This window comes from Doryrhamphus excisus, chromosome 4 (genome assembly GCF_030265055.1).
Source record: "Doryrhamphus excisus isolate RoL2022-K1 chromosome 4, RoL_Dexc_1.0, whole genome shotgun sequence".
Lineage (NCBI taxonomy): Eukaryota > Metazoa > Chordata > Actinopteri > Syngnathiformes > Syngnathidae > Doryrhamphus > Doryrhamphus excisus.
The window spans coordinates 9,359,039-9,386,640 of record NC_080469.1 but is presented as its reverse complement, the minus strand read 5'-3'; the positions used below and the strand labels follow the sequence as shown (position 1 = coordinate 9,386,640).

Below are 27,602 nucleotides of genomic sequence, written 5' to 3'. Positions count from 1 at the left end.
TCCATTTGTAGATTGAGAGTGAGCGCTGTGCAGGATTAGTGCAGGTTTGACCCCCACCAGGTGTGTGTGACCTATGTCACCGTGTCACGTTTTGGCCGTGGTGTTTTGTTCCACGGTGTCCACCTGAGCACCGGCTCAACATTACACGAGCTGAGCCCAAAAAAGTCAAGTCAGCTTTGATCCCACCCTGCGGCCCCCTGGAAGTAAGTGGGGTCTAATCCCTCAGAAAGCCTTAAAAAGACACACAGGAATGCTGGCACACAGCACGCCATTCACTCAGGGATTAGATTGAGCTCAGCGTCACACTCTCATTTACTCTCTACATATACTCATGTGGGCTTTTTGTGTGGCTGTGCACTTGCACACGTATGCTAATTCTGTATAAAAGCTAGCCATAAACATTTAAGGCTGGATTCGCACCACGTGGTGACCCAGTTCAAGTTTTGTTTTTTTTTCCTCACGCATGGCACGGTTTAAGCAGAACAGATATCAGATATTTATATATCTATATATCTTCCATATCTATGGAAGCAGAACAGATCAGATCAGATATCCTCATCGCCAAATCAGATATTATATACACTGGGATGGGCGGCACGGCGGTCGAGTGGTTAGCGTGCCGACCTCACAGCTAGGAGACCAGGGTTCAATTCCACCCTCGGCCATCTCTGTGCGGAGTTCGCATGTTCTCCCCGTGCATGCGTGGGTTTTCTCCGCGTACTCCGGTTTCCTCCCACATTCCAAAAACATGCTAGGTTAATTGGCGACTCCAAATTGTCCATAGGTATGAATGTGAGTGTGAATGGTTGTTTGTCTATATGTGCCCTGTGATTGGCTGGCCACCAGTCCAGGGTGTACCCCGCCTCTCGCCCGAAGACAGCTGGGATAGGCTCCAGCACCCCCGCGACCCTCGTGAGGAAAAGCAGTAGAAAATGAATGAATGAATGAATATACACTGGGATATCAGGCAGACAGGTTAGATATACACTGTTATTGCTGGTGTCATATCATCAAAATTCACTAGTCTATAGCACAGCCTTAATAAGTTAAACCTACAGCAATGCATCATCAAATAAGGGAAACATTCATATATTCAAATCAAAGACCTGACCCTTCAAAGGGCAAAATCTTGGCAAAAATGTGGATTCAATGTCAATTTGTGTCAGTAATCGCACTGTCACAAGTTCTTGATGGCAAAGGCAAAATGACTTTCTCTCTTTCAACATGGTGGAATTGTTGAGTTGCATAAGTAATGCCTGAAGTTGGATGCAGTAGAGCAGTCATTTGAAACTTTTTAGAGTGTTATGGAACAAAAAACTCAAGTCAAAGAGCCAAAAATATTCACAGACCCCGAACCGAAGTATCCAATTGGCTGTCATCAAGACAAGTGAAGATGCCGAGCAAAATGAAGGTTGTTACTGCTGCTACAGCAATTGATGGTGAGAGAGCGGAGGAATCGCGGCACGGTACGAATGTCCATCTGTGTGTACACCCTCGGTCTAACATGAGCAGTATAGCGTGTCATGATATGACATGTCATGTCATGATGCAGCAGAATCAAATGGCTGTTTACTGTAACTTGCAAATGTTTAATTTTGCACTCCCTCATTGTAATTGTTTGTTTGAACAGGTGCACACAGATAAGTAACGGAGTAAAAAGCTGTGAGTTCTCAGATCTCCAAAATAATTTAGTAGGACAACCAACAAAAATAGGGCGGCACGGTGTTCGAGTGGTTAGCGCGCAGACCTCACAGCTAGGAGACCAGGGTTCAATTCCACCCTTAGCCATCTCTGTGTGGAGTGTTGTCCCCAGTGCAGGCTTTCCAATACGAGGCATTGATAGCAAGTAAACAGAGGAGCAGCGCTTGGGGGAGGGCAGAGAGTTTATATATAAGGAAGTCCGCCCCTCTGTGACATCACAAAGTGACAGTTTTACCACGCCTTTTGAAACAGAGCGTTTTCTTCTTTCAGGGCTCACCTCCGAATGCGCAAAACTCATTATTTGAAACTTTGGCATCGTTTAACGTGAGAATACAACTTTCTAACTACATTTATATGTCAGAAAAGTGGAAAAAGCATAATATGAGTTTGAAATGAGGTCCCTCCACTCGCTCTGTGTTACGTGCAAGATGATGTGATACTTTATTTTAATCTTCAGATTGTTTACAAAATAACTTTACATTTTGCTTGCTATGTCATGCTTCTGGTACCCTTTTCATGAGAATGACCGCTCAACCTTTTAATAGCTGATGTAGACTCGGCCCTCTGACCTTTCAGGACCTCTGACCTAAGAACAAAAATTCCAATTACACACAAAATCTGTATAAAGTCTTCATTAAAAGGTGGAAGCTGTTACAGCTGCAAAGCTATTGTCTTTAGTTTTCACATCCAGGAGACGGCCAGCTGTCCCAATACTGTTGTCTAGTAGACTCATTAAATTAAGTCACTACAAGAATATTGACGGAGAAATGTTGATCCAGGCCCACCAGCACTGTTTTGCCAGTTTATCCGTGTGTGGTACGTAGATTACATGTTATTCAGTGTCTCTGATCTTCTATAGTCTCCTGCCCGCTACTATTCTTAGCAAGTGGTGTGGTTTTCTGACATGTTGTTTCATACTCTTAAGTGAGTTTTCTATTTGGGGAAAGAACAGGAGCTGTCAGAATCAAACACCAAGCTCTGTACTAAGCTGTATGCACAATAGACAGTAAACGGCTTTAAAAAAAAAATAGGACTCCTGACACACCCACATGCAGACAGCTATGCTTTTATCAGCAGGATTTGTTCTGTTGTTCATACCTTTATAATGAATGCATCATTTTCAGAAGCTTCAGTGAGTATATCAGCAACCTACTTTGCCAGCATTGTACTGATTCATTTGCATAATGAGTACTGTATGTCTTAAATCTACGCTACGTATTTGGGTGCCAACTTAAAGCCATTGAGGATGTACTTATGTACTACAGCCTGGACTGGTCACAGGGCCTCTTTAAACTCAATATTTAAGAATATTACATTCAACTAAATGTATCATCCATTTGTGTCTTTTGTGTTTCATACTATTATACTTACTGGGGATGATATCTGTATCTGTTCACCCATCTAACTTATCTGTATCAGTATCTGTACTCGGAATGGGCGGGGCATAAACCAGAAGTGGGCACAGTTTGTCCAGAAATGGGTGCATAGTTCAAAAGTGGGCATGGCTCAAATTTTGGCCACGTTTATGCAAGTAGACTGCACACACTTGGAAGTACTGCGGCTTAGAACCGCTGCACACACAAACACAACACCGACACTACTGGATTGCTACAGGGGCGGGCACAGTGTGTGACTGGCCAATCACAGAGCGTGAACAGTGACTACTGAATACATTACCCAATGAACAGTACACAAATCCAGGATTTCCCTTACAGATACAGACAAATGACAACTATACATACTCACAATCTGCAAAAATGCATTATTCGTTGTCGTTCATAACGAGTATCCGACTCATTCCTAATATTTAGCATATAATTACAGTCTTTCTCTTTGCTATTCTTTCTTTTTTGATTGCCAGAAAACATTTTCCTTTTGAAAGAAATGACAAATGAGTAACTCATTTTAGGTCTAGTAGGTCAGTAATATTGACAGAAATGGGGGTCATCATTTAATAAGCAGACAAATTCAGTTTGACAGCTATTTCAGAAAGTGTCTTCCAGACAAACCCCAGAGCAGAGCCCTATAACGCCCCACGAGGATGATCCAAGGAAACATGGAAGAATTTGGGTGTTATATGAGATGTCCCAGCGGTAAATGACATATGACATATCCAGTCATTAATAGTGGTGCAGGAATTGGACAATGATGTTCCAGAGAAGTTCATCAGGAGAAAGCAATGCTGTGGAGTGAGGCATGTTTATGGTTTGCTATAGCACAATACAGTCCTAACGAGATGAAATGACTGCACTTTGGCGATCACGTCATGGCTCCAGAGTCCAGAGGGACACCTGCAGTCACTATAACAAAGTATGTGTTCAACAAGCCCTTTTGTGTTTGGTTGCCATGGATTTATCTGCAGGGATTGAACTGTTTTTATCATTTACATGGGTGGCTATGGAAAACATATCTTAATGAAAGCCCCTTAGTCTGATGTCTACATGCAGTTACACATATCACACCACTGGAGGAAATCACATGTGGCCGCCATGGCCAAGAAGCGCCATTGTAAGTATTCAGAGCAGCCTTGGACAAATAAACTTTGTTGGCGCGGACACAGCCTTCAAACAGTGAGGGCGAAGGATTCCCTCACTACTTGCTGAGTGTGTATATAGAAGAGGACATGGGCCGCGTTCAGTTGAAGGTTTGTGGATTAGGTCATGCTCTGCTTGGCTGCAGCTGAGGACACACAACTCAAGCACTTGTCAACTTATGTGAAATAATTAAGGAGGGCAGCGTAAATGGTCTGTTGCCCAGGAATTCAGCACAGAGCAGCTGTATATCATATATTTTTGTTGATTAGCCCATTGTTTGGATATTTATGGCTTCCCAATCAATTATGCAACATGCTGCGCCTTCACATTCAATATTGAGTTTAATTTTGGTAAATAATTTTTTTTAGAAAAAGATTGTTGTATTTGCATTTGCTTGTATGGCCTCAAAAGAATTGCACTATGCAGAGATTTGGATGTTTTGTTGTATCAAAGTGGTCCCCCAGCATCAATATTTTTTGTAAAATAGGGGACCTATTAAACTCATTTTCAGTGTTTTGTTGAGTCCTATAGAGCAACTACACATGATAACCCGCACAGAAAGCTTTCTAGATCTTCCAGATTCTTCCATGGACTCCCCTGCTTCCGACCCAAACGGTCTGTACCTCTAGGTACGGCTACTCCGCTGTGATTGGCCACACTCTCAAAGCGCTCCTGAGGATTTCGGGATACATACGTAGATCTACTTTTACAGATTGCAGGCAATTTGCAGCCCATATGAGGAAGTCCGGATCGCATTGATGTCAGTAGAACTCCATGTTAGAAAAAAGTCATTCAGAGCTCACTTCCGAATGTGAAAACCTCATTATCTCATATTATCTTTGGCATCGTTTAACACGAGAATACAACATCGTAACAACATTTGTGAGGTGAAAAAGTGAAGCATAAGAGGACCGCTTTAACCAGGTATGAATTGAGAACAGTTTCTCATTTACAATGACGAGCCGGCAAGAGGACCCAGCATAAAGTAAAAATAAAACATATAGAGGAATCCACAATGTAACCATACGATCAATGAGGGAAAAAAAACATTGAAGTAAAACAAAACAAAATACCTAAATGCTAAAGTCTATCAAAACCAGAAGGACTCAACACTTACAACAGTCAGCTAGGGACTGTTGCACTTTCTGTTTAAACAGGTGGAGTGATGGAAGAGCTGAAAGTTTAAGGGAGTGTTGAAGGCGGTTCCAGTCACTCGCTGCAGCGAAACTGAAAGAATTTTGGCCAAAGACAATGCGGGCTTTTGGAAGAGACAGCATAATGATGTCACTGGATCTCAGGTGATAGTTGTTATGGGAAAGGTGCACGAGGGTGGTGAGGTATTGAGGTGTTTTTTTCTTGAAAAGTCTTATAGACAAGTCAAAGGCAGTCATGAAGTCACAGTGTGCGGACAGACACCAGCCTATCAGTTTGTAAAGATTACAATGATGGGTCGAAAGGGCGTACCATAGGCAAAACGAAAGGCTGAATGGTGGTCTGTTCATGGCACGCCATTTATTAGATGACATCACCATAATCAACCATAGGGTGTATGGGCATCTTCACCAGGTTATGTTTGGCAGAGCGAGTGAAAGAGGCATTATTGTCACGATTGGGCTTCACCCCCTCTGTTCCTGTGTCTACGCCCTTATTTTGCCACGACTTCCTTTGTTCCCCTTCTAGCTTAGTTTCCCCTTGTATGCTCTTAATTTGGTACTAATTTCCTGTCTTGCCTCGTTTCAGTTTCCTACCTTCCTGTTTCCTATTTCTCCCTCTCCTTCCGTTTGCTGGTTCATTACCTAGCTTTTGTTCCTTTTGGCAAATTGCCGTTATCCTGCTGCTTCAAAGCCATTAGTAATAAAGAAAATACCTTTTTATCTGCACTTTTGGTCCTGCTCTCTGCATCCTAGGGTCAGTTGACAATTATTACTGTAAAGGTAGCCTACATTAGCACCGACCAAGCTAAAACAACATGACAGGTGTCCTGGCTGGTCCACCGGTAATAAAGATGACTAAAGTCAGTAATCTAAGGCTGCTTTGGAAACAACTTATCACAAGCCATTAAAACGATTTTGTTATTTTATACTACCTTAACTACTTTTAATCTTGGCTTGTGTTTTTATAGTTTTAAACTTTTGACATTTTCTTTTTTTATTCCACACGGTGAAATATGATTGGCAAAGATAGCGTCTAGAATTTGCGATATGATTAAATCTACAAGTACAGCTGTCAAATAAATGGAGAGTTCTAAAACACACAAGTAGCACAAGTATAAAAAAGGCTTCAAATAATTTACTACTGCCTTAAAAAGACCAGAAAAAACATAAAATGTTGTTTTAAAAGAGCAGTTGGGTAAATTCTAAACACTGCTATTTGAAATCAGAGAATTGTGCAATATATCTGCTTCCAAATAAGGTAGCTGAGTATTTTTTGGGTTGAACATTTGGCCTGATCACCACCTGTAAGATTTCCAGACTGTTTTTGTTTCTTTCACCATCAAGCTTCACAGCCAAAGTGTGTGTTTCCAGATGGCAGAATCTATGAAACCATGAAGAACTATGAAAACCAAACCTACTACATCAACTCTAGTTTGTAGAGTTAATTATCTTAATCCCAAAGTGTAGATCAGTGCAGCCTATATAGTATTTCAACAGCAAAAACATTATTATTTTTGGGCGTTTATGTTGGAGAGTCCATTCTGGCCTGTGTTATTTTTTGATCAGTTGCATGTGGGCCAGCTGGGGCAGCGTTATGGTGACGCTAGAGTCGAGGGCGCAGTCCGTCGGGGGTGTTTTAAATAGAGAGGTCGCACACACGACAGCCTCCTCCCTGCCACGCCAAACCAAGAGCAGAGAGAGAGGAGTGTGTGGTTTCTTGTTTTTGTTGCTTTTCCTGGTTACCATGAGGGGGAAAATGGGTTTTGCATCATTTGACGGGGCGCAGAGTAAGCTTCTTTGAAACTTTAAGCTTCCGTTAAGGGTCAATCAGGAGCATCAGGGAGGGATTCACCAGACGTCTTTGTTTGTCTCGCTGCATTGTTGCACACTTTTATTAGACATCTGCTGTTTCCAAGTGTAGGGAATGTTTAAAGACTTCCGAACGGGTTTGTTGTGCTGCCCATCACACCACATTGAAACTGCAATTCTACAGATGTGCCCACTCCTAATTTTAGCCACTTTACTCAAAACCACACTCTTGTTTTTTTGCTTGGCACTGAGAAAATGATTTCCATTACACTGACAGGAGCAAGTGCAATTAGTTCACTTAAAATTCTTGGGTTTGTGTGGAGAAAATGTACACAGCCGATGTCCTCAATAGGAAGGCTGCAGGCCACATCCGAGCCGTCAAAGCTTTTCATTTAGCCCGTCAATCATCAGCCAAATAATCAGTCAATCAGTCAACCATTCCATTTAACTAAAGTGCTCGTCTCTGTAAAAATGTAACTTTTTACAGAGAATGGACTCAAAATATGTATTTACCAAAAATTCAGTGAAGTAGCTGATGTGTGTACTTTGGACAAAATAAATGCTGTTTCGAAGAAATATAACCTGCAGAGGCTCTGCCGGATAAAACATCACAACATTGATGCAGTCCAATAAATAAACACAGCTGAGGCAATGCAGAAATACAATTGAGGAATGGGAAAGCCTATCTCTGAATGTTGAATGCCAGTGTCATACTGAGCAGAAAAACTAGCAGCAAACTAGTTGAAACAAACAGTGCAACTGTTGGTTGCAGTTAAGTAGTTAAGAAAGCATGAAGGCTGGACAACCTGCTTAGTAATTAGAGGTGATGGTGGTGAGTGATTACGGACCCCAATTTTTTTCCCGTAATTAGTATTTCTTGCAGGTATTCTTGTTTGTCTCTTTTGGTTGGTTTATCATGATGAAATGCTGCTCTGATGAAGTGGCAGAATTAGGCGTAGGTTGATTGAAGGCATCATGTGCACAGAGGGTCTACCTACCCCACAGTCGAGTGCCAAAGGTAGCTTATGTCTGTAGGCCAAGCAAGCATGCCTGTCAGCAGTCACCCCAACAGTCTGACCACCGGGCCTGGTGCTGCTCTGTAATTACACACCGGCGACTGCTGTTGGAAGGGCTGGGGAGGGGGGGCAGACTGAAACCCTGTCAGTGTCGTCAGCATCACTAAAGGCATGTGTTGGAAAAACAGCTCTAGGGAAGGGGGAGAGAGTGAGTGAAGGAAGGTGAGGTACAGACAGATCTGTCTGGGGCGAGGCGAGGAAACCTCCTCCTTCCTGTGAGATTACAGGGTGTGTGTGCTTGAGTACATCTGGACACATGTGAGAACTGATGCAGAGACTCATTTGATCAATAGGCCACAGTAGCATCAGTCTGTATATATCAGAATATTTCAACCTACCTGAGTCGACATTCTCCTAATATTTAGGTGTCTTATACTCCAAAATGACTCGCAGAAGTAATTCCACTTTGTCGTAAGTCTAGACGAGCCTTAAAAAGTGGTAAATATAGATATATATTTTTTTATAAATATAGATTTAAATATAGATTTAAGAACATGCATTCTTTCTTCTTCTATAGTATGATATGTCACGATTGTCTGTTTATTGTGCCCAGTGATCCGTTCCCATCTGGATGTAACTATTTACTAACCCAGCACAGTGTGGACGCCTTTTTATTCAATGTGCCAATCTTCATGGTCCCAACTTTGTGGGGAAGTTCGGATGAGTTTGATGTGGAAGAACTTGAGAGTCCCGACCTCAACATTCCAAGAAAAGAGAAGCAAATGTGTCCAGCTTTCTTATATTTTGACATTCTGTTGATGTAATGGGCTGAACTGTATTGGAGTTAGTAGTGAATGATTTTAAGTACATATGTGTAGTACAAACTTACATCTAACTGTAGTATCTTACAAGGGTGAGTATCCACCCTTCACATTTCAGCAATTATTTTTATTATACTTCACAGCGTCACAATACATGTTGGAATTCATGTTTCCCTTCTGGCAGCACTCGTGCAGCCCCAGATCATGAGACTACCACCACAATGCTTGACTGACAGTATAGGCAAGACACAATTCTCTTGGTAGTTGCCAGATAAGTTGACAATAATGGCTGCTTGTTGAGTCATTTTCAGTGGATAGTAGTCGTATTAGTAGGTGTGAATGTGAGTACATGTACATGCAGAGGTACAATATTGCTTATTATTGAATGAATACCTACTAATACTGTTATCTTTACAATGTTTACTATGTTTATAAATGCAAAAGACAGCCATCCACACTTGTACTGACTCCCGTCCCATTCCAGTTCTACCATAACGATGTCTATCCTGCCTATCCGTAACCGTCCTTGTGAGCAGACTCTGCTTTGGTCCAAGTGTTGATGAGGTGAGATGTGTGTGCTGGAGTTGGGGACTTTTCTGACCCTGAGCGCTCTCACCTTAGGGTCCTGGAGGCTAATGCATGGGTTCTTTTGCAACACCTCCTCTACACTTCTAAAGTAGAGCAGATGCAGACATGGTTGCCTCCATGCACTTGTTTTCAAACACAATTTAAACATAAGGTACCTCCATAGCTTAACTTCACATTTTCCTCAGGGGTCAATTATGTGACCACACTTCCACTGATCACCTGTAATTACACTGAAACTTGTCCAGTGTGTGGGCTGCACCTTTTTCTCTGACTGAAAGTAGGGGAGGCAGACTAGCAATTGTAGCGGAAGGAAATGATGAAGTGTGTCCCACACTCGAAGTCAATCACCTAATAAAGCCAAGGCGTAACCATGGGAAACCACAATAAACACTCAAGTTCAGATGCAGGTCTGCAATGAACAGAGCCGTAAGCCTGATGAGGTGTAAGCTATTGACACGTCTGTTTGATACTGTAGTGATGAAGGAGGGGAGTTGGTACCATGTAAATTATGTCCAGAAGTATTTTGACTGGGACAGGGTTGTTATTATTTGGCTTTTGTACCAAAAACAACCAACATGTAGAGTCTCTTTAATTTAAGCTGTTAACGAGATATATGGCACCAGTCAGCAATTATAGTCGTTTTATGCATAGCTTACCAATGTCCCTCCCTGCAGATGGTCTTGCTGCCTGCGCTTTTGGGTTGAAATCAGGCCACCGTCTTTCCATTTCTTTTCGATCAAAACATATTGCAGTCAGATACCAAAAGTGGATATAATAATATAATAATAATATAATATAATAATTTCCATGGTGTAAAAAAACAACCTTCACAACATCAACAGAGCTCAAGAATATTCTGTAGAGAATAGAATAGAATAGAATGTAGAATAGAATAAATCTATAATTTTCCTTCATGAATGTTGATACAGGCTGCACGGCGATGGAGTGGTTAGCGTGCAATTCACACAGCTCAGAGACCCGAGTTCGATTCCACCCTCGGGCATCTCTGTGTGGAGTTTGCATGTTCTCCCCGTGCATGCGTGGGTTTTCTCCGGGTACTCCGGTTTCCTCCCACATTCCAAAAACATACTAGGTTAATTGGTGACTCCAAATTGTCCATAGGTATGAATGTGAGTGTGAATGGTTGTTTGTCTATATGTGCCCTGTGATTGGCTGGCGACCAGTCCAGGGTGTACCCGGACTCTCGCCGAGAGACAGCTGGGATAGGCGCCAGCACGCGGTAGCAGTAGAAAATGAATGAATGTCGATTCAGAATCGTTCAGATAATGTACAAATAACTGGTGGTGATCACAGAAATTCCAGTTTGGATTTTGTTTTACTGAAGACAAGGGTCAAAATATCACTATGGTGGTGGTTGGTGCGGAGCGGGGATGTAAATAAAAAACAACCTGTGCATAGGACAGTCGTGGCAGAATGTGCAGTAGGAAATACACATACACTTCTAATAGTGGAGGAGGCAGGTCAAGATTCAAGAGACGGGGATCTGACCATTAGTGGCAGGCAGATCAATCCAAATATTGATAAGGAAGATCAATTGAATATTCTTCAATGTTACCCAGCTGATCTCAATCCAGCAAAGCATGCTTTCCACGTAAGATAAAATTCAAGGCAGCAAGAGCCACAATCAAGCAAAGTGATGGTCACTGTAAAGCAGGGGTGCTCACACTTTTTCAGCATGCGAGCTACTTTTAAAATGACCGAGTCAAAATGATCTACCCACTACAAAAATGCAAAACATCTATTTATTCTCAAATGTATTGAGGATTTTTTGTACGTACAATGTATGTTGATGTACCTTACATAACCAAATGAGCCAATATTGCAAAACACACATAATTAACTATTAACATTTTTTGTAATTACCTGAGTTTACTTTGATGACTTGCACTGAATTGAATCAGCCAGGGATGCATAGTCTGGACAGTAGCTGCTGATAGCCAGCCTCAAGCACACTTCCAAATGTTTATCAGTCGTGGATAATATCCGTATCATAATATCCGTATAATATTCCATATCCGTATGGAAGTGATATGTTTTTTGCCTTTTTACTTGGTCCAGTTTTTGCCTTTTTACTTGGTCCAGCTCCTTCACTCATTTTAGTGACCATAAACTTTAGCGAGGGCTTAAAATCTGACGCAATTCGCCGACTAGCTTAGCACTTTGCATCGTTGTTTACGCATGAGCGGTGACCTAAAGGTCAAAATTCAGTTGTCATCTGACTGGTTGTCCTGTATGTCAATCAAGTAACGGGGATGGATGATAGGCTGACATCGTAAGTTCTGCTGCACTTAGAGACGTTGTTTGATTTGATTGGTCACCCGAAGGGCAACATTGGGACGCTGGGATGATATTTTTTTAATGTCACGCCGCGATCGACCAGCGATCGACCAGTACCACCTCCGTGATCGACCGGTAGATCGCGATCGACTTAATGAGCACCCCTGCTGTAAAGCATCTCCAAAGAGGAAACTTGGTGATATCACATCTCGAGATTTTTATTTTTCAAAGCCATGCCTAAAAAGGACAAATATTTGTCAAACTTTCTGAACAAAGTTGGAATAGTTGATAAGCATCATTGAAATGAATGAAGCATAATTAATTGGACTTTTTTTCTCTTTGATAACCGCCAATAGAAAGGTTCCCCTCTCAGCATACAAATGTAATGACTGAGTAGCCACTTTGTTCAGCCTGGCTCGACCTAGTTGGGGGATTTGTGCTCTCTATGATTAGTGTGTGTATGTGGGTGTGTACTCGCCGCAGCAGCGCTATTCATCGTGTCAGAGGCTGTACAGAGACAGAGACAAACACCCACAGCGCCCACTAATGATGCTGCAGCGCTGAGCTCAGCTAATTGACCAGACAGAGATGGATCAGGACCTTTACACTCTGCTGTGTCTGCTGACTGTGACGTGTGGGAGGGTGTGTGTGTGTGTGTGTTGGTCCTCCTTTACCCTTCTTACAATCTCTGTCTCGCTATGTCTAAACTTTTAGGAAAACTATCAATACAAGTTAAGAACTGCAGCATTTTTGTCACTAACATATCCCTGCACTTTTGAGGGGTGCATTAGAAAAAGTGTGCATATTGTTGAATATAGGAAAAAAAAACAAACATGGCAAGGTGGGTTTTGGGGATCAAGTGTGTTAGGGAGCAGCAGAGTGTGAGCTCTCTTCATGCATGGTCAGCAGGGCAAACTAATGTCTTAGCTTAAGTATTCATAGCTTTTGTGAATTTTAGTATACAAAATATAAAGTATATTTAGTATACAAAACTGTGGTGAGACCAGCCATGTTGTTTGGTCTAGAGACAGTGCCACTGAGGAAAAGACAGGAAGCAGAACTGGAGGTAGCAGAGATGAGGATGCTGAAGTTCTCATTGGGAGTGACCAGGATGGATAGGATCAGGAACGAGTACATCAGAGGGACATTACATGTTAAAGGCCTTGAAGATAAAGTCTGAGACGCCAGACTGAGATGGTTGGGACATGTCCAGAGGAGAGATAGTGAATATATTGGTAGAAGGATGCTACGTTTAGAGCTACCAGGTAGGAGGTGTAGAGGAAGACCAAAGAGGATATTTATGGATATAGTGAAGGAGGACATGAGGGTAGTTGGTGTGAGAGAGACAGATGCAGAAGACAGGGTTGGATGGAGGAGATTTGCTGTGGCGACCCCTGAAGGGAAAAGCCCAAAGAGAAAGAAGAAGAAGCTTTTTGTGTATTTTAGTTTCACATAAGTGGCTTTAAACTTAAAGAACACCTCTAATTCATGCACATGTTGGGGGGAGTTGCCATAAAATGACACAACTACAATTTGTACAACACATTACTTATCTACTCTATATTTTAGGAACTTGTACAACTACTGTTGTCTGCATTTTCATGCCCCAAGTGTTTTTAATCTTAATCAAGTTTTTTACTGTTGAATGCTGTATTTCTACTGCGCAAAGGCCACACTTACAATTTTGTCATGAAATCATTATACATTAATCATAATGTATTCACACAGTTTGAGTTAGTTTTGCAGCATGTGCACCATGGCCCCAGAATCATAATGGCACTGCCCATCAGTTTGTTGCCCTATGTAAACCAGAAAAATAGCCTACTAATACAAACTGAGTGACACTAATTAGTGATGGAAGGTTTTGTTTCTTTTTAGGGAGTTGGTTATTTTTGCTTGGATCCCTAAAATGAGCAGGTTCTTTTGGCTCCCAACTGGTTCCTCAGATTTTGTTGTTGTTGTTGCTTAAATCCATTACTTGCTTAAATCCAATCCATTGCCAATCCATTACCAAATGTGTAAAATTAACTTCTACATTAAATGTTTATTATTTATATGGCTTCATGTATAGGTTCAAGTTAGAAAAAATATATTAAATATAAAAACAAAGACCCATTCAATTAGACAATCTCTAATCTAATTGTTTGAACAACATCAACAAAACATTACACAACAGTAAATGTAAATGTAAACACAAATGTAACAAATTCACAGTTTTGGCTAGTCTTTAGTGAAGATTGGCATTAAGAAACTGCTGCTCACATTTCCTAGTGTGTCCACATACTGCACCCCACATTGGAATCAATCACAAATCTAAAGTAGTAGGATTCATCTGGAAACTCGGGAAAGTCAGTCCCATCCTGATCAGTTCAGTATGCAATTTAACATGCAGACATTATAACAGCATCAGAAGTTGACAAGGTCATCATCTATATTTTTCATTTAACAAAGCAGTGAGGAATGCAAAGAAGAGAAAAATAGTGCACTGAAGGTCCATCTGATGTGTGCCTTGGCAGGCCTATTAGTGAGTATTTGGCTAGAGGCTTCACCGCTCCATTTGACCTTCACCCTCCAGTACAGGCATGATGTAAGGCAAACACATGCATGACTTTTTAATAGGCCCACTGAGGTTTGACAAATGAGGCCGTAGGAAATATGTGCTAAAATCAGTGTGTTGTGTCTACAACTATATGATACAATATACAGTACAGGCTATGATGTGCTCATATTGGATTCACGTTGACCTTCACTCGTTCCTCACATGAGGTGATTGCAGCAGCAGGGGAACAGATGATTCAGAGAGTGTTTGCAAACAAATGACAAAAGAGAGCATGTGCAGTAGAGTAGGATAAAACCCACTAGAGCCACTGTCAGCCAATGTTGGCCTGTGGCCCACTGAACTCTCAGCGGGGCGTTGTTTTTTTTTTAATGAATAGGCCTAACTGACTCACTGATTAGGACCCAGTGCAACATGGGGGCAAGAGGTCAAATATGTCCACACGTTTATTTGACCTCCATGCTGGGGCAATTAGCCCACTGGGAGCTATACATCAGGGGCTAGTATCTATTAAACGTGATGATGATACTAGTGTTGCATCTCACATGAAACCTCAAAGTGGTCCTTGCTTCCTTTTGAAGTCACACAGGAGCTTTATTTCACATTAGTGCTAAAAAATACAGTGGGTGATTGTGAAAGAGCAGTATGTAGGAGACGGTTGTCCTTAGGCCAAATCCGGCTTATAGCTGGCACAATACCCAATGTGTGGGTGAGGGGATTTAGGCTCTAACTCTAGAAGGAGGGGAAGTACTCTTTGAAGGAGAGTGATAGCAAGACTTCCTATCCAGAGCCCAAATTTGATAATTAAAGCCAGCCTCCTCTTGCACATAAAACCCACCACTTTCTCTACGGCAGAATGCTGAGCACATTAACTGCCTCGACTGCGACAAGGTTTACATTGTTATCTAAACATGAAGGAGGTTTTCCACATTATAGACAAGCCTTATGCTTCTGAAATCCATCTTTACCCATAATCCTCTCTGAAATACCCACAAGCCAAAACACTGAAATCATAAGCAGGTTTTGAGGAAGAGGAATTATTGGCGCAGTCTCAGTTTACCACAAACCGTATTCTTTGTGTACTTTTCATACCACCATCACCCAGTTTTTTTATGTAATCACTCAAGGCTGGTTTCCTGTCTTAAGTTCCCAAATGTTTATTTTTCTTTGGGACAGTCAGCCCCCATTTCTGTCTTCTGACTAGAGATACAGTGCTGGGAAATAAGACAATAAGTTAAGGAACATAACCTTTGCCCTGCTCCAACTCATATCTGTTTTTAGTGTCGATGGCTGCTGGTCACAGAATGGAAGGAAATGCTTCCTGGTGCCTAATGAGGTGCTCAGCTCGACCACTTGTTTGGAAGCAGGAGTACCTGGGCTGCGTAGATCCACACAAAGGAGTCCACTGAAAACATCCACAACTCAGAGACACAAACTTCCACACTTCATAAAATGAAAGCAGCACAGAATACAAGCCCATTGTCTTTGCACAGGCAACTTATTGTTTACACGCTCGCTCTCCCATCGCTTCCCAATGTTCTACTCCACAAGTAACAATACGAAAGGAAAACTTGGCAAAGATGCAGAGCGTGCACTTTTGTCTCTTTCAGAAGTGGCACAGACAAAAAACAGGCAGTGTTGACACGTCATGTGAAGTGGGTGATCTGTAGCTCATCACAGTTGGAAGTGAAAAACACTCACTTTTCTTTCCAAACCTTTATTGACTGTAAAGGTTGACTGTGAGGTTGAATCAGTGAACTTGGACCCTGCAAGGTCAAAGCTGATGGAAAATGATGGAAATAGACATGCCATCATGAAACCTTTACATGTATTCACGATACAAGCAAGTGTAAAAAGTTCATGGCAAAAGCAGCAATAAGTCACTATAGCTTGGTCATGCTGGACAAGAGTATTGGGCAGTCTACCTTTTTGAATGTGAATTCAAAAATTGAATGTAAATTCAAAAAGACTTCACCAAACTGCCTGTGTATAGTCTTCTATTAACCGCCTTTGTTAAAAAGCATCCATCCATTCATCCATTTTCCTCCGCTTATCTGGGTCCGAGTCGCGGGGGCGGCAGTCTCAGTAGGGAAGCCCAAACTTCCTCCAGCTCCACCAGGAGGACACCAAGGTGTTCCCAGGCCAGCTGTGAGACATAATCCCTCCAGCGTGTCCTAGGTCTGCCCCCGGGGCCTTTTCCCGGCTGGGCATGCCCGGAACACCTGAGGTTGTCTTAGAACCTACGTTCCGAAAGTGTGGTATGCGTACCACCAGGGGTACGTCAATTGTCATAGTGACATGTACCTGCTCAGCTGGTTTCCTTGATGTAAAAATCAGTGCTGAACTGGACAGTATACACCAGGTTGTTTTTCTGGGTATGGGTTGGCCCGTCTAATTCTGTCTTCATGGGTTACCAGGATTGAAATGAGGTTTAAAGTCCAGTTGCGATCAATTCAATGCCTTGACAAAACCCCCAAATTTGGACTACATTATGACTTTAAATGACTGGAAGTTAGATCTTTCTTTCTGTTTCTCTTCCACAGATGCAGGGAAGCAGCAGGTGGCTCAGGAGGCAATAAGAAAACCGTCCACATTGCGTCGCCCTCCTGCACGCACAGGAGAGCCCCTTTCGAGTAAGAACTACTATTTATTACTACAGTGGGCATTAAAGTATACTTTGATGTAAGTCTCCTGTAGATGCAAACACCAATGCTCTGTTTTCCAGACTGTCTTAACTGCAGTCAAATTACAGCAATGAATGACAGGCTGAGTTCACTGGAAGCTAAGGTTGTTGTACTCATGCTACCACCAATAGCGACTAAAATCTTACAAACAATACATTTCATCACATGCTTTGTTTTCATGGCTTCCATCTCCAGGTTCAAGGACTCGCTGCTTTGCCGTCCATAACACAACGCTACCCTCTGTCCAAAGGAGGAGTTGCACCAGAGGCTGCCTTATTGATGGGAATCGCTCCTGCTCAGGGCGCTCCCGGTGAGCAGGGACCTGCTGGTGAGCGTAGCATGCAATCAGTTGTGAATACTTGGAATGTTAAATACGTACTATTTGGATTAGGCGCAGTTCAGACTTTTCATATTTGTAAAATTTAAAGCTCTTTTTCTACCCTGTCTACCTGCTCACTTATGCACTTATTACATATCCCATTTCCTCCTCTGCACATATACACTCATTTCCTCCAGTCTGAGAGTCATTTGAGGTACACACTCACCAGAGCTTTGTGGCTGTATGCAAGGCCAAGACCTCACCTCTGCTTTCCTGGAATTGAGCCCAGCACTCACTGCTGCAAAAAAAAAGTTTACATCACTACCGCATTACTGGAAAAAAAAAAAAGTGACACACTGACACAAATGTAAATATTAGTCAATGACAATACAACTGAACACAAATATTAATTTTATTATTAAGGGAGAAGAAAATCAATGCCTTTGTGGCCTGTGTGGAAAAGTGAAAATGAGTTGAGCTCAGTCTGGAAAATGTTACAAAGCCATTTCTAAAGCTTTGGGACTCCAGCGAACCACATCGAGAGCCATTGTCCACAAATGGCATGACCCTAACATGAAACAGTGGAATGAACGGCCCACCAAAATGACCCCAATTAATAGAGGCGCGACAACTCCTCCAAGAGGTCACAAAAGACCCCACAACAGCATCCAAAGAACTTCAGGCCTCACTTAAGGTCAACGTTCATGACTCCACCATCAGAAAGACACTGGGCAAAAAAAACGCCTGCATAGCAAAGTTCCAAGATGAAGACCACTGCTAAAGAAAAGGCTCATCGCAATTTTCCGAGAAAACATCTTGATGATTCCCAAGACCTTTGGGAAAATACTCTGTGGGTCTGATGAAGTTGAAGTTGAAGTTGAAGTTGATGAAGTTTGAAGTTGTGTGTCCCATTACATCTGGCGTAAAAGTTACGCCACATTTCAGAAAAAGATCATACCAAAAGTAAAATGTGGTGGTTGTGTGATGGTCTGGCACTGACTTGGTGTGATAAATGGAACCATGAATTCTGCTGCCGACCAAAAAATCTTGAAGGAGAATGTCTGTTCATCTGTTCATGAACCCAAGCAAATTCTGCAGCAGGACAATGATCCAAAACACAGCAGCAAGTCCACTTCTGAATGGCTGAAGAAAAACAATGAACACTTCTAAGTGTCCTGGTCAAAGTCCTGACCTGAATCCTATTGAGATGCTGTGGCATGACCTTAAAAAGGCGGTTCATGCTGAAAAAACCTGAACTACAACAATGCTGCAAAGATGAGTGGACCAGAATTCCTCCACAGTGCTGTAAGAGACTCATTGCAAGTTATCACAAACACTTGATTGCAGTTGTTGCTGCTAAGCGTGGCCCGACCAGTTATTTGGTTTAGGAGTCAATCAGTTTTCACAGAGGGCCATGTTTGCATTTTTTTCCCTCCCTTAATAATTAATTCATTCATTCATTTTCTACCACTTATCCTCACGAGGGTCGCGGGGGTGCTGGAGCCTATCCCAGCTGACTTCAGGCAAGAGGCTGGGTACACCCTGGACTGGTCGCCAGCCAATCACAGGGCACATATAGACAAACAACCATTCACATTCACATTCATACCTATGGACAATTTGAAGTCGCCAGTTAACCTAGCATGTTTTTGGAATGTGGGAGGAAACCGGAGTTTCCCTTAATAATAACAAGTTTAAAATATTTAAATGTGTTCATTGATCTGAAAGTGAAAATGTCCAACCACAACTAAATAATTCAAAAACCGGGGCATATGCCAACAAGGTTTGACTGCACATACTTTTTGTTAGACAGGGACAATTCAAGGCCACATGTTCTTTTAAGGTTCCGTAGCGCCATCTCCATAAACCATATCAGCATTGTTCTCCACTGAGCTTCTGCAGTGCACATTACACAGAGGTAATCAATATTAACTCAATTAAAGTTATGTAAATTCTTCCATTCCAGGTCCTCAGGGTGAAAAGGGGAGCGATGGTATTCCAGGCAGAGATGGTAAAATAGTCAGTTGATTAGTTAAGTCAAATAATTCAGTTAAATGTTTAGTGATTCATTTCTCCTCTTATCAGGGAAACCGGGATCTCGAGGGTTGCCAGGTCCCAGTGGGCCTCGGGGTGAGGCAGGGGTAAGGGGCCCAAGCGGAGCTCCTGGATCAAAGGGAACCCCAGGACCTGCAGGTAAAACAGCAGCTTACAGAACATACACACACTTTTTCCACTTTTTGTTCACCTCGCTGTTAACTAAACACTTATGGACACAACAAGACAAAACCATGATATCCGGCTTTGGAGTGTTTGTTTTTCACTTAAATCGCTTGGTCAACTTAAAAAGATGCTCCAGTTGCAACCAGCAGAACATTCCAAGCACTTTCTATCTCGCTGAATTTGGTTGTTTATTTGAATTGATTGTTTTGAGTAATATTTTTTTAGTCGACAGCAAAAGTCTCGAGAGTACACTTCTAAAGTCAACTCAACTACCAGCACGTGCTGTTGCTGCTCGTGGCCACCAATCACAGTATAAACATAGGAATAAACCTGCTGTATGTATTCAGACCTCGAATAAATCAACTGTAGGAAAAAGTAAATCCACATGCAGCTGTGACTTGAATGATAATAAAGCAAATAATGGTGTGTGTGTGTGTGTGTGTCGTAACATCTGCTCACGACACACACTGTTATTTCTCTGCTTTGGATCATGAAGGCCTCTAAAATGCCATATGACCCGTGTTCTGACCAGACATTGAACAATAAAACCCCCAATTCTCTGTGGAGCGCCATTTGAATTCAACCTTAAATGAATATGAGCTATACATACACAAATCTTAGGTCCTTATGATTTCCATGTGGCTATTGTGTTATTGTTTTTCTTTCTCCTTTACTTCATAGCCACCCACAACCAGTGCTACATATCGTATCCATGGCTGTACTGTGGTCATTGTGCTGATTTTATCCTGTTAAAGGAGAAAGATAAACATACGACTGGAGTCCATTATAATGCAAAAACACTTATTTCTTAAGACAGCGGTCATGGGCAATATGGGAGTAAAATGACCTTGTGTGTCATTATAGATCAGGGTAATAAATACATATTTGGTTGTATGTATTTTAGACATCATGTCTGTTCCAGGTAAGCATTATTTTCCACAATATGACACAGACTGGTCATTTGAGCCCTTGTTACACATGGAAGCACCCGTCCCCTTGCTCCCAAAGCAGCCAAAACACAGCTGCTTCGGCTGGAACTTTAAGTGAAAATGACCTAGATGGGTGTCAAATCAGGGTTATAATACCACTACCTTGCAAAGTAATATTTCTCAGACTGTGCCTGTCAGTTGTAGTCCACTGTGGTGCCACAAGCACCGAGAAAGGTGCTGAGTTTTGGACATGACGAAGAGCCGGAATTGGCTTTTTACCGGTTCACGTTACCTCTTAAATCCAAACATTGAGGTCAGATGTTGTTATGGTACTTCCTTGTTTTCCAGCTCCAGGGGTACACTTTCTCTGACTGGCCCATATGGAGCTCCTATAATCACACCACATGCCATCATGTTGAGGTTTAAAATGAACCAGTGCCGGCAACACGTTTATTGCAAAGATTAATTGTGCTTATTTGACTTTCATTAAGAACCTTCCTCATGTTAATTACAGATAAACAAAGCCAGTCGGGTTAAACTCTATTTTTCACAGTCTTTCTAACTGGATTCATCTAAAAACACACACACCACTGCAAGACATTGGCACAATCATGCACTTCTATGGTGTTTTTTAATGAAAAGATTACGATGTTTATTCTGTCGTTTGTCCTGTCAGGCCCACGTGGTCCACCAGGACTCCCAGGAGAGAGAGGTCTACCAGGTCCCCCAGGCCCACCTGCTCCTGCGAGTGCCCGCATTCCAGAACCAGACAGTAAGACCCTAACAAACACCAAACACTCGCACAATGAGATAACTTCTACTTTAACTCTACCAAAACACTATTACAGTGAAAGCTACTAAGTCAAATGCATTCTGCTGGGAAAACAAAATTCTAAGCTCAAATTGCCACCATTGTAAAATGTTTAAAAAGTAACGTTTTAGCATTAGAACTACATTTCAACTATTTACATACAGTATGTACACACATAGTATTTCCCCTTGTGGCACCAATAAAGGCATAGCTTATCTATTTTATGTTCTGCACCATGGGTGTCCAAATAGTGGATTGGGGGGCATTTGTAGCTTGGTGCTTGTTTTCTATTTTTATCATATTTAAAAACTAAAATGGTTGAATGTGGTTGTATTAATAGCCAAAGAATATGCATAAAAAGTTGACATATTTCTTGCCTAAATTACGCATTTTCAAGTGTAACCATGGTGTACTGTTTGTCTATATGTGCCCTGTGATTGGCTGGCGACCAGTCCGGGGTCTACCCCGCCTCTCGCCCGAAGACAGCTGGGATAGGCTCCAGCACCCCCGCAACCCTTGTGAGGAAAAGCGGTAGAAAATGAATGAATGAACATGGTCTATTAAAATACTAATATAGAGCATTCAGAAGACGCTGTGAATGATTCTACACTGGTCACGAGCTGTCAGTAATTTTATTGTAATGTTTGGTGAGACACACAAATGCCAGACTTGAACACCGGAACAGACTTTTATTGCAAGTTTCAATTATCTTACAACAGGGACACTAACCCCTAATAAAAACACAGGCTACTGCTGCTGCAATAACTCACGCCAAGCTAAAAGTCGACTCTGAACCCTCAAAGTCACTTCCTGTCCCCCTGCCAATCAGCTCCCTGTTGGAACACATTTATGGCGACACACTACCACAAGTCCTATTTTTGTCTTAAAGGGGAACTGCACTTTTGAGGAATTTTGCCCATCATTCGCAATCCCAATGTGAAATATGAACACATATTTCTTTCCATGTTATGTGCATTGTAACACCAGAAAATAAATTAATATCAGCTAGCGAACAATGCACATCATTGGCACACACCTATTTCGACTTTAAGAGTAAAAAAACAAACAGCATTTTATCATTTGATATACATGCTGTAGGCTGCACGGCAGTCGCACGCAGACTTCACAGCTAGGTGACCCGGGTTCAATTCCACCCTGGGCCATCTCTGTGTGGAGTTTGCATGTTCCCCCCGTGCATGCGTGGGTTTTCTCCGGGTACTCCGGTTTCCTCCCACATTCCAAAAACATGCTAGGTTAATTGGCGACTCCAAATTGTCCATAGGTATGAATGTGAGTGTGAATGGTTGTTTGTCTATATGTGCCCTGTGATTGGCTGGCGACCAGTCCAGGGTGTACCCCGCCTCTCGCCCGAAGACAGCTGGGATAGGCTCCAGCACTCCCACGACCCTCGTGAGGATAAGCGGTAGAAAATGAATGAATGAATATACGTACATGCTGTGATAATATGTAACATTTACACTATCTTGACATATTTTGATGATTTTAAACATTACTGAAACATCTTTCTTCGGTGCATTGATTTAACATTTTATGCTACTTACGATGTCTGCTTTGCTTGGGATGGCTGTGTCTTCCAGCACAAGACGTGTGCTCCAGTCGTCGGGTAAAAGGCGCTGAAAGCAAACGAGCATCTTGTTGAGTCTTTGTAGCGAAATTGAGAGCAAGGTATCCACTCTTCCTTCTGTAAAGGACGCTGACATGAACGGCTAGTGAGGCGTTGTGTTAGTCGAGACGAGTTATCACAAGGTGCGCCACAATGTTCATGAAACACCTCTCAAAGAGGGTAAAGAATGCTTTATATTGATGTTCTCCTTTCGCAGCCTCTCAGAGAAAGTTGAAGGCAACAGTGGAAGCCAAACAAAAGGAAGCGAAAGATAGATAAATAGATAGGATTTAAGTGCTACTTGGTCCGTGTTTGCGTCCCAGCCAAGCAGAACAGAATCAAAGGAGGTGAAGTGGAAGACAGAGATGGTGTGAGACACAGACTTTTCATGCTGTGATAAGAACCTGTCCACCTCTGATGTCACTCAACAGCTTCCAGATGTAGGCTGCTCATTCCTCGAGATGTCAATGCATCAGCACGTTATATTTGTTGATTCTCCGGTTTAAAAACAAAAGTCAAGCACAGACTTGTCAGCATGAGCTTCCTGTGTAGGTGTTAAGGTTGGCACGATGAGTCCCGAGACTGGGAGCCATTTCTTTCACATCAAAGCAACAGCAGGGAATGGCGGGATGATGGGAGGGTGATGGGGCAATTCTTTGCTGAGCTTTCCTCGGAAAACACTGGTTTATTTGGCTAGGAGGTTAAACGTCCCTCTTCTGGACCACTGGTGCTTGAGACTCGCATCTGAAAGCCTCTGTTCAGTTGGAAGTGAGGTAGTGAAGTCCAATTTTTATGTCAATGCTTCAGATTCCAGCAAGTGTATTAAAAGCGGATGCGAAGAGAAACAAAGTGACAACTGGTTTGATTTGGACATCTAATTCAATTGGAGATGTGCCATGATTTTTCAGCTGGATGATGTTTCCTCTCATCAGCCTCGTTCATCTTCTCCCTTTACCCCCTCAAGTCAAATGGTTGACCTGGATCTGTGTGCTTCATGTCAAGAACACACACACACACACTTCCACTCACTTTTTTTTTCTGTGCGGACTCATCCTGCCAGTGTTGTTATACAAACCACGTCACTTTTTTTTCTTTTTTTTTCCTGGGGAGGACAAACATGGCAGGAGCTCTGTTGACGATACTGGAAATTTGAACAATTTGGTGCTTTCCTCTCTCGGCTTTAACTCAGATCTCTTTAAATAAAACTGGTTACAACTGGTCATAGCTGCTAGAAATGGTAAATTGTCTTTTACTTGTTTAGCGCTTCTCCACCTCCAAGGCACTTAAAGCACTTCGACACTGGGATCGAACCCAAAACCTTCAGGTTGCAAGACGACCACCCAGGAAAGTCAAGCTAACTGCTAACAACAATGTCAAACACAAAGCAAAATGATACAAGCCTTGGAATTACGGATTCAAAATTACTAAAAGGGTCAGATGAAGAGGAGGACGATGAAAAACGAGTAATTTCAGAATTCAAAGATATTCTCGAGAATATTGTGATATATATTAAGATCCATATCGCCCAACCCCAGTATACATGTTCGAAATAACTTTTTCAGTTAGCATTCTGGACTTATGGATATACCGTGGACTGCAGCCGCAGTCATAATTAGCCCACCCAAGAGATTCCAAACTAACTGCGACAGTTGATGCCGTGTCTATGAAATATTAAACTAACACCATACACCCAACATTATTAAACACATTGGAAGATGAATTAAGTATATGACCACAGATGGAGACTGAAATGCCTGAAATGAATTAGCTGTTGAACCTGGACACCAGGAGTTTTTAGCGACACAGCGACGTTGTGTGGTGTAAAGATGTATTGCATTTGAATGGAACAATTCCATTAAGTTTATGTTGTCTGTACCAAAAACAACCAACCAGTACCAACGTTTTAACTTTGCTGCTGAAGCATTATTAATTGGTATATTTGCTTGTTTCTACAAAGTCAATCATAATAAAGACGTCTATTGCAAAATAATAGAAATTTTTGCCTAAAATATAAATGTACAATGTTGACCTTTCTGCAATATATGTTTAGTAGAAACCTGCATAGGTTTCTGGAGTTCAGAAAAATAAAAAGAGTTCCTACAGAATGTTAATGTGAATCACAAACATGAAATACTCCCATAACTTGTATCATAACTACTGAATATAGATGGTAGCAGCGGGTGTTTCTTTCATTTTTATTTCAGATCGAGGAAAAGACCTATTCTTCACTAACACCTTCCATGATTCAAGACCAGGACCCCAGGGACCCCCTGGGCCAAAAGGTGGGTACCTACATATATTTACATAGTAGCATTTGAACTGGATGTTACTATTTCAAGTACATGCACTATGGCAATGGTGTATTAGGGCCACATAGAAAAAATAATAATACTCAGAGAATACTTTTGAGAGTAAAGTAATCATAATAATTAATATTCATAATAAATAAGTCAATAATCTGAGACTTTATTATGAGAAATTTACGAGAGAAAAAAGTTGTAAATTTACAGGAATGAAAAATGCTAAAGTATCAAGTACTTGCGTGCTACTTCGTCCTTGAAGATCAATGTGCTTAACACTAATATGAATTTGTCTACCTTCTATGTAGGTCCCCCTGGCCCAAAAGGCCCAGTAGGACCTCCTGGCCCACCAGGACAGAACGTAAGTATGAGTTAAAAAAAAGAGCTGTTTGTGGACTATTTAACATCGTTCTTCTTGACAGGGTAAACCTGGTACTCCCGGAACACCAGGTACCGTGGGGCCGAAGGGAGAGCGTGGAGAGAGAGTGAGTACTAGTCAGCAACTCATGCGTGTGTTCATTTGTTCAAGTTTAAGCAAAACTGTGCTATACAATTTCAATTCAGGGGCCTTCAGGTTACCAAGGAGAGAGGGGCTTCAGAGGAGAGCCGGTAAGCCCACCCGAACATGAAGCGCCGTCTTGATGATTGTGTGAATCACATAATACAACATCACTGTCACATCACACGCTGTTGTACTGTCTCCCAACAGGGAACACCAGGTCCCAAAGGAGAGCCTGGAGAGAAAGGCTTACCGGTGAGGAAATAGTCAAATTGGTGGTAGTGGTGAAACAAACAGAAATATATATTTTAAGCAAGGATAGGCCTGTCACAATAACACATTTTGCTGGCCAATAATTGGCCAAACAATATTGCAGATAAGTGATATTATTGTCAACATTATTTTGACATAATTTTGTCAAGAATTTAATGATAATATATGGAATACAATATATGAATAGGGCGGCACGGCGGTTGAGTGGTTAGCGCGCAGACCTCACAGCTAGGAGACCAGGCCATGACCACCCTTGGCCATCTCTGTGTGGAGTTTGCATGTTCTCCCTGTGCATGCGTGGGTTTTCTCCGGGTACTCCTCAGGTTTCCTCCCACATTCCAAAAACATGCTAGGTTAATTGGCGACTCCAAATTGTCCATAGGTATGAATGTGAGTGTGAATGGTTGTTTGTCTATATGTGCCCTGTGATTGGCTGGCGACCAGTCCAGGGTGTACCCCGCCTTTTGCCCGAAGACAGCTGGGATAGGCTCCAGCACCCCCGCGACCCTCGTGAGGAAAAAGCGGTAGAAAATGAATGAATGAATGAATGAATATTGACAAAAAACTGAGAAATAACCCGGAAATACACACTAATGCAGACATCAGCTCATTTGCATATACCAGGACACAGTCTTCATTCACTTTTAACAGAATTGTGTGCGGGATATATGCTGTTTATGTTTAATTAAGTGTTACGTTTTGTATGAGTTTGGTCAAAGTACATGTTTTAGATGCAGCAAAATTTATTCGGTGCACATTGATTTATTTAATTGTTTTTGTCACACTTTTATGTCACAGAATGACAATGTGCAAATCAGCTGAAAGTGACATTAACACGTGTTTTATACACAAAAGGCATGAAGAAAGTAGCACACGACACAAAGCTATAACGAGTGCACACAGGGTGCCGCTGCTGCTGTGTGTGCAATCGCTAGCAGCCCCAAATCTCCCCACTGGGACAAAGAGAATGAACGACTGACACGAGGGTTCACTCACTTTGCTCATTCTGCTATCGAACCAACACGCCCAAATGGTGAGACAGATGCACAAAGTCATTCAGAGTGTTTGGTAGAGAGGAGAAAAGCAAACATGCATGCACATGTCAAGACGCATATCGAGGCCGGCAAAATTATTGAGTTTGTTTTTATTTATCATGAGGTGAATTGATTTATTTATTACCATGACAAGCCTAAGCAGGGGTATCCAAAGTGTGGTCCAGGGGCCAGTTGTGGCCTGCAGCTGTTTTTCTAGTGACCCGCAGCACTTTCTAAAAATGTAATTTAACAAGAAAACTACAAAAAATAATGATAAAATATCCTCCAAAATGTTGTAATCTAATGAGGAACAAGTCATAATTTAATGAGAATAATGTTGTAATATTGTGAGGAAAAATAACTTCATTTTTGTAGCATAAAATTGGTTAAATAAATAAATATTAATGAAAATATAGATTTTTTTGGCCAAT

General features: G+C 41.8%; 1 protein-coding gene across 5 annotated transcripts in view; it reads left to right on the top strand.

Annotated features, from left to right (window-relative positions):
* emid1 (EMI domain containing 1) overlaps nucleotides 1-27,602 on the top strand; it is a 64,052-nt gene that overhangs the window by 29,315 nt on the left and 7,135 nt on the right. For all 5 annotated transcript variants that reach the window (XR_009129535.1, XM_058069705.1, XM_058069706.1 and 2 more), the window contains exons 4-14: nucleotides 17,022-17,111; nucleotides 17,204-17,265; nucleotides 17,358-17,490; nucleotides 19,448-19,492; nucleotides 19,567-19,674; nucleotides 21,307-21,402; nucleotides 25,270-25,347; nucleotides 25,674-25,726; nucleotides 25,788-25,850; nucleotides 25,930-25,974; nucleotides 26,075-26,119. Coding sequence is in view for 4 of the 5 variants with exons in the window: in XM_058069705.1 (XP_057925688.1) it covers nucleotides 17,022-17,111; nucleotides 17,204-17,265; nucleotides 17,358-17,490; nucleotides 19,448-19,492; nucleotides 19,567-19,674; nucleotides 21,307-21,402; nucleotides 25,270-25,347; nucleotides 25,674-25,726; nucleotides 25,788-25,850; nucleotides 25,930-25,974; nucleotides 26,075-26,119 (818 nt within the window). In the remaining variant the exon portion in view is untranslated. The remainder of the gene's footprint in view (nucleotides 1-17,021; nucleotides 17,112-17,203; nucleotides 17,266-17,357; nucleotides 17,491-19,447; nucleotides 19,493-19,566; nucleotides 19,675-21,306; nucleotides 21,403-25,269; nucleotides 25,348-25,673; nucleotides 25,727-25,787; nucleotides 25,851-25,929; nucleotides 25,975-26,074; nucleotides 26,120-27,602) is intronic.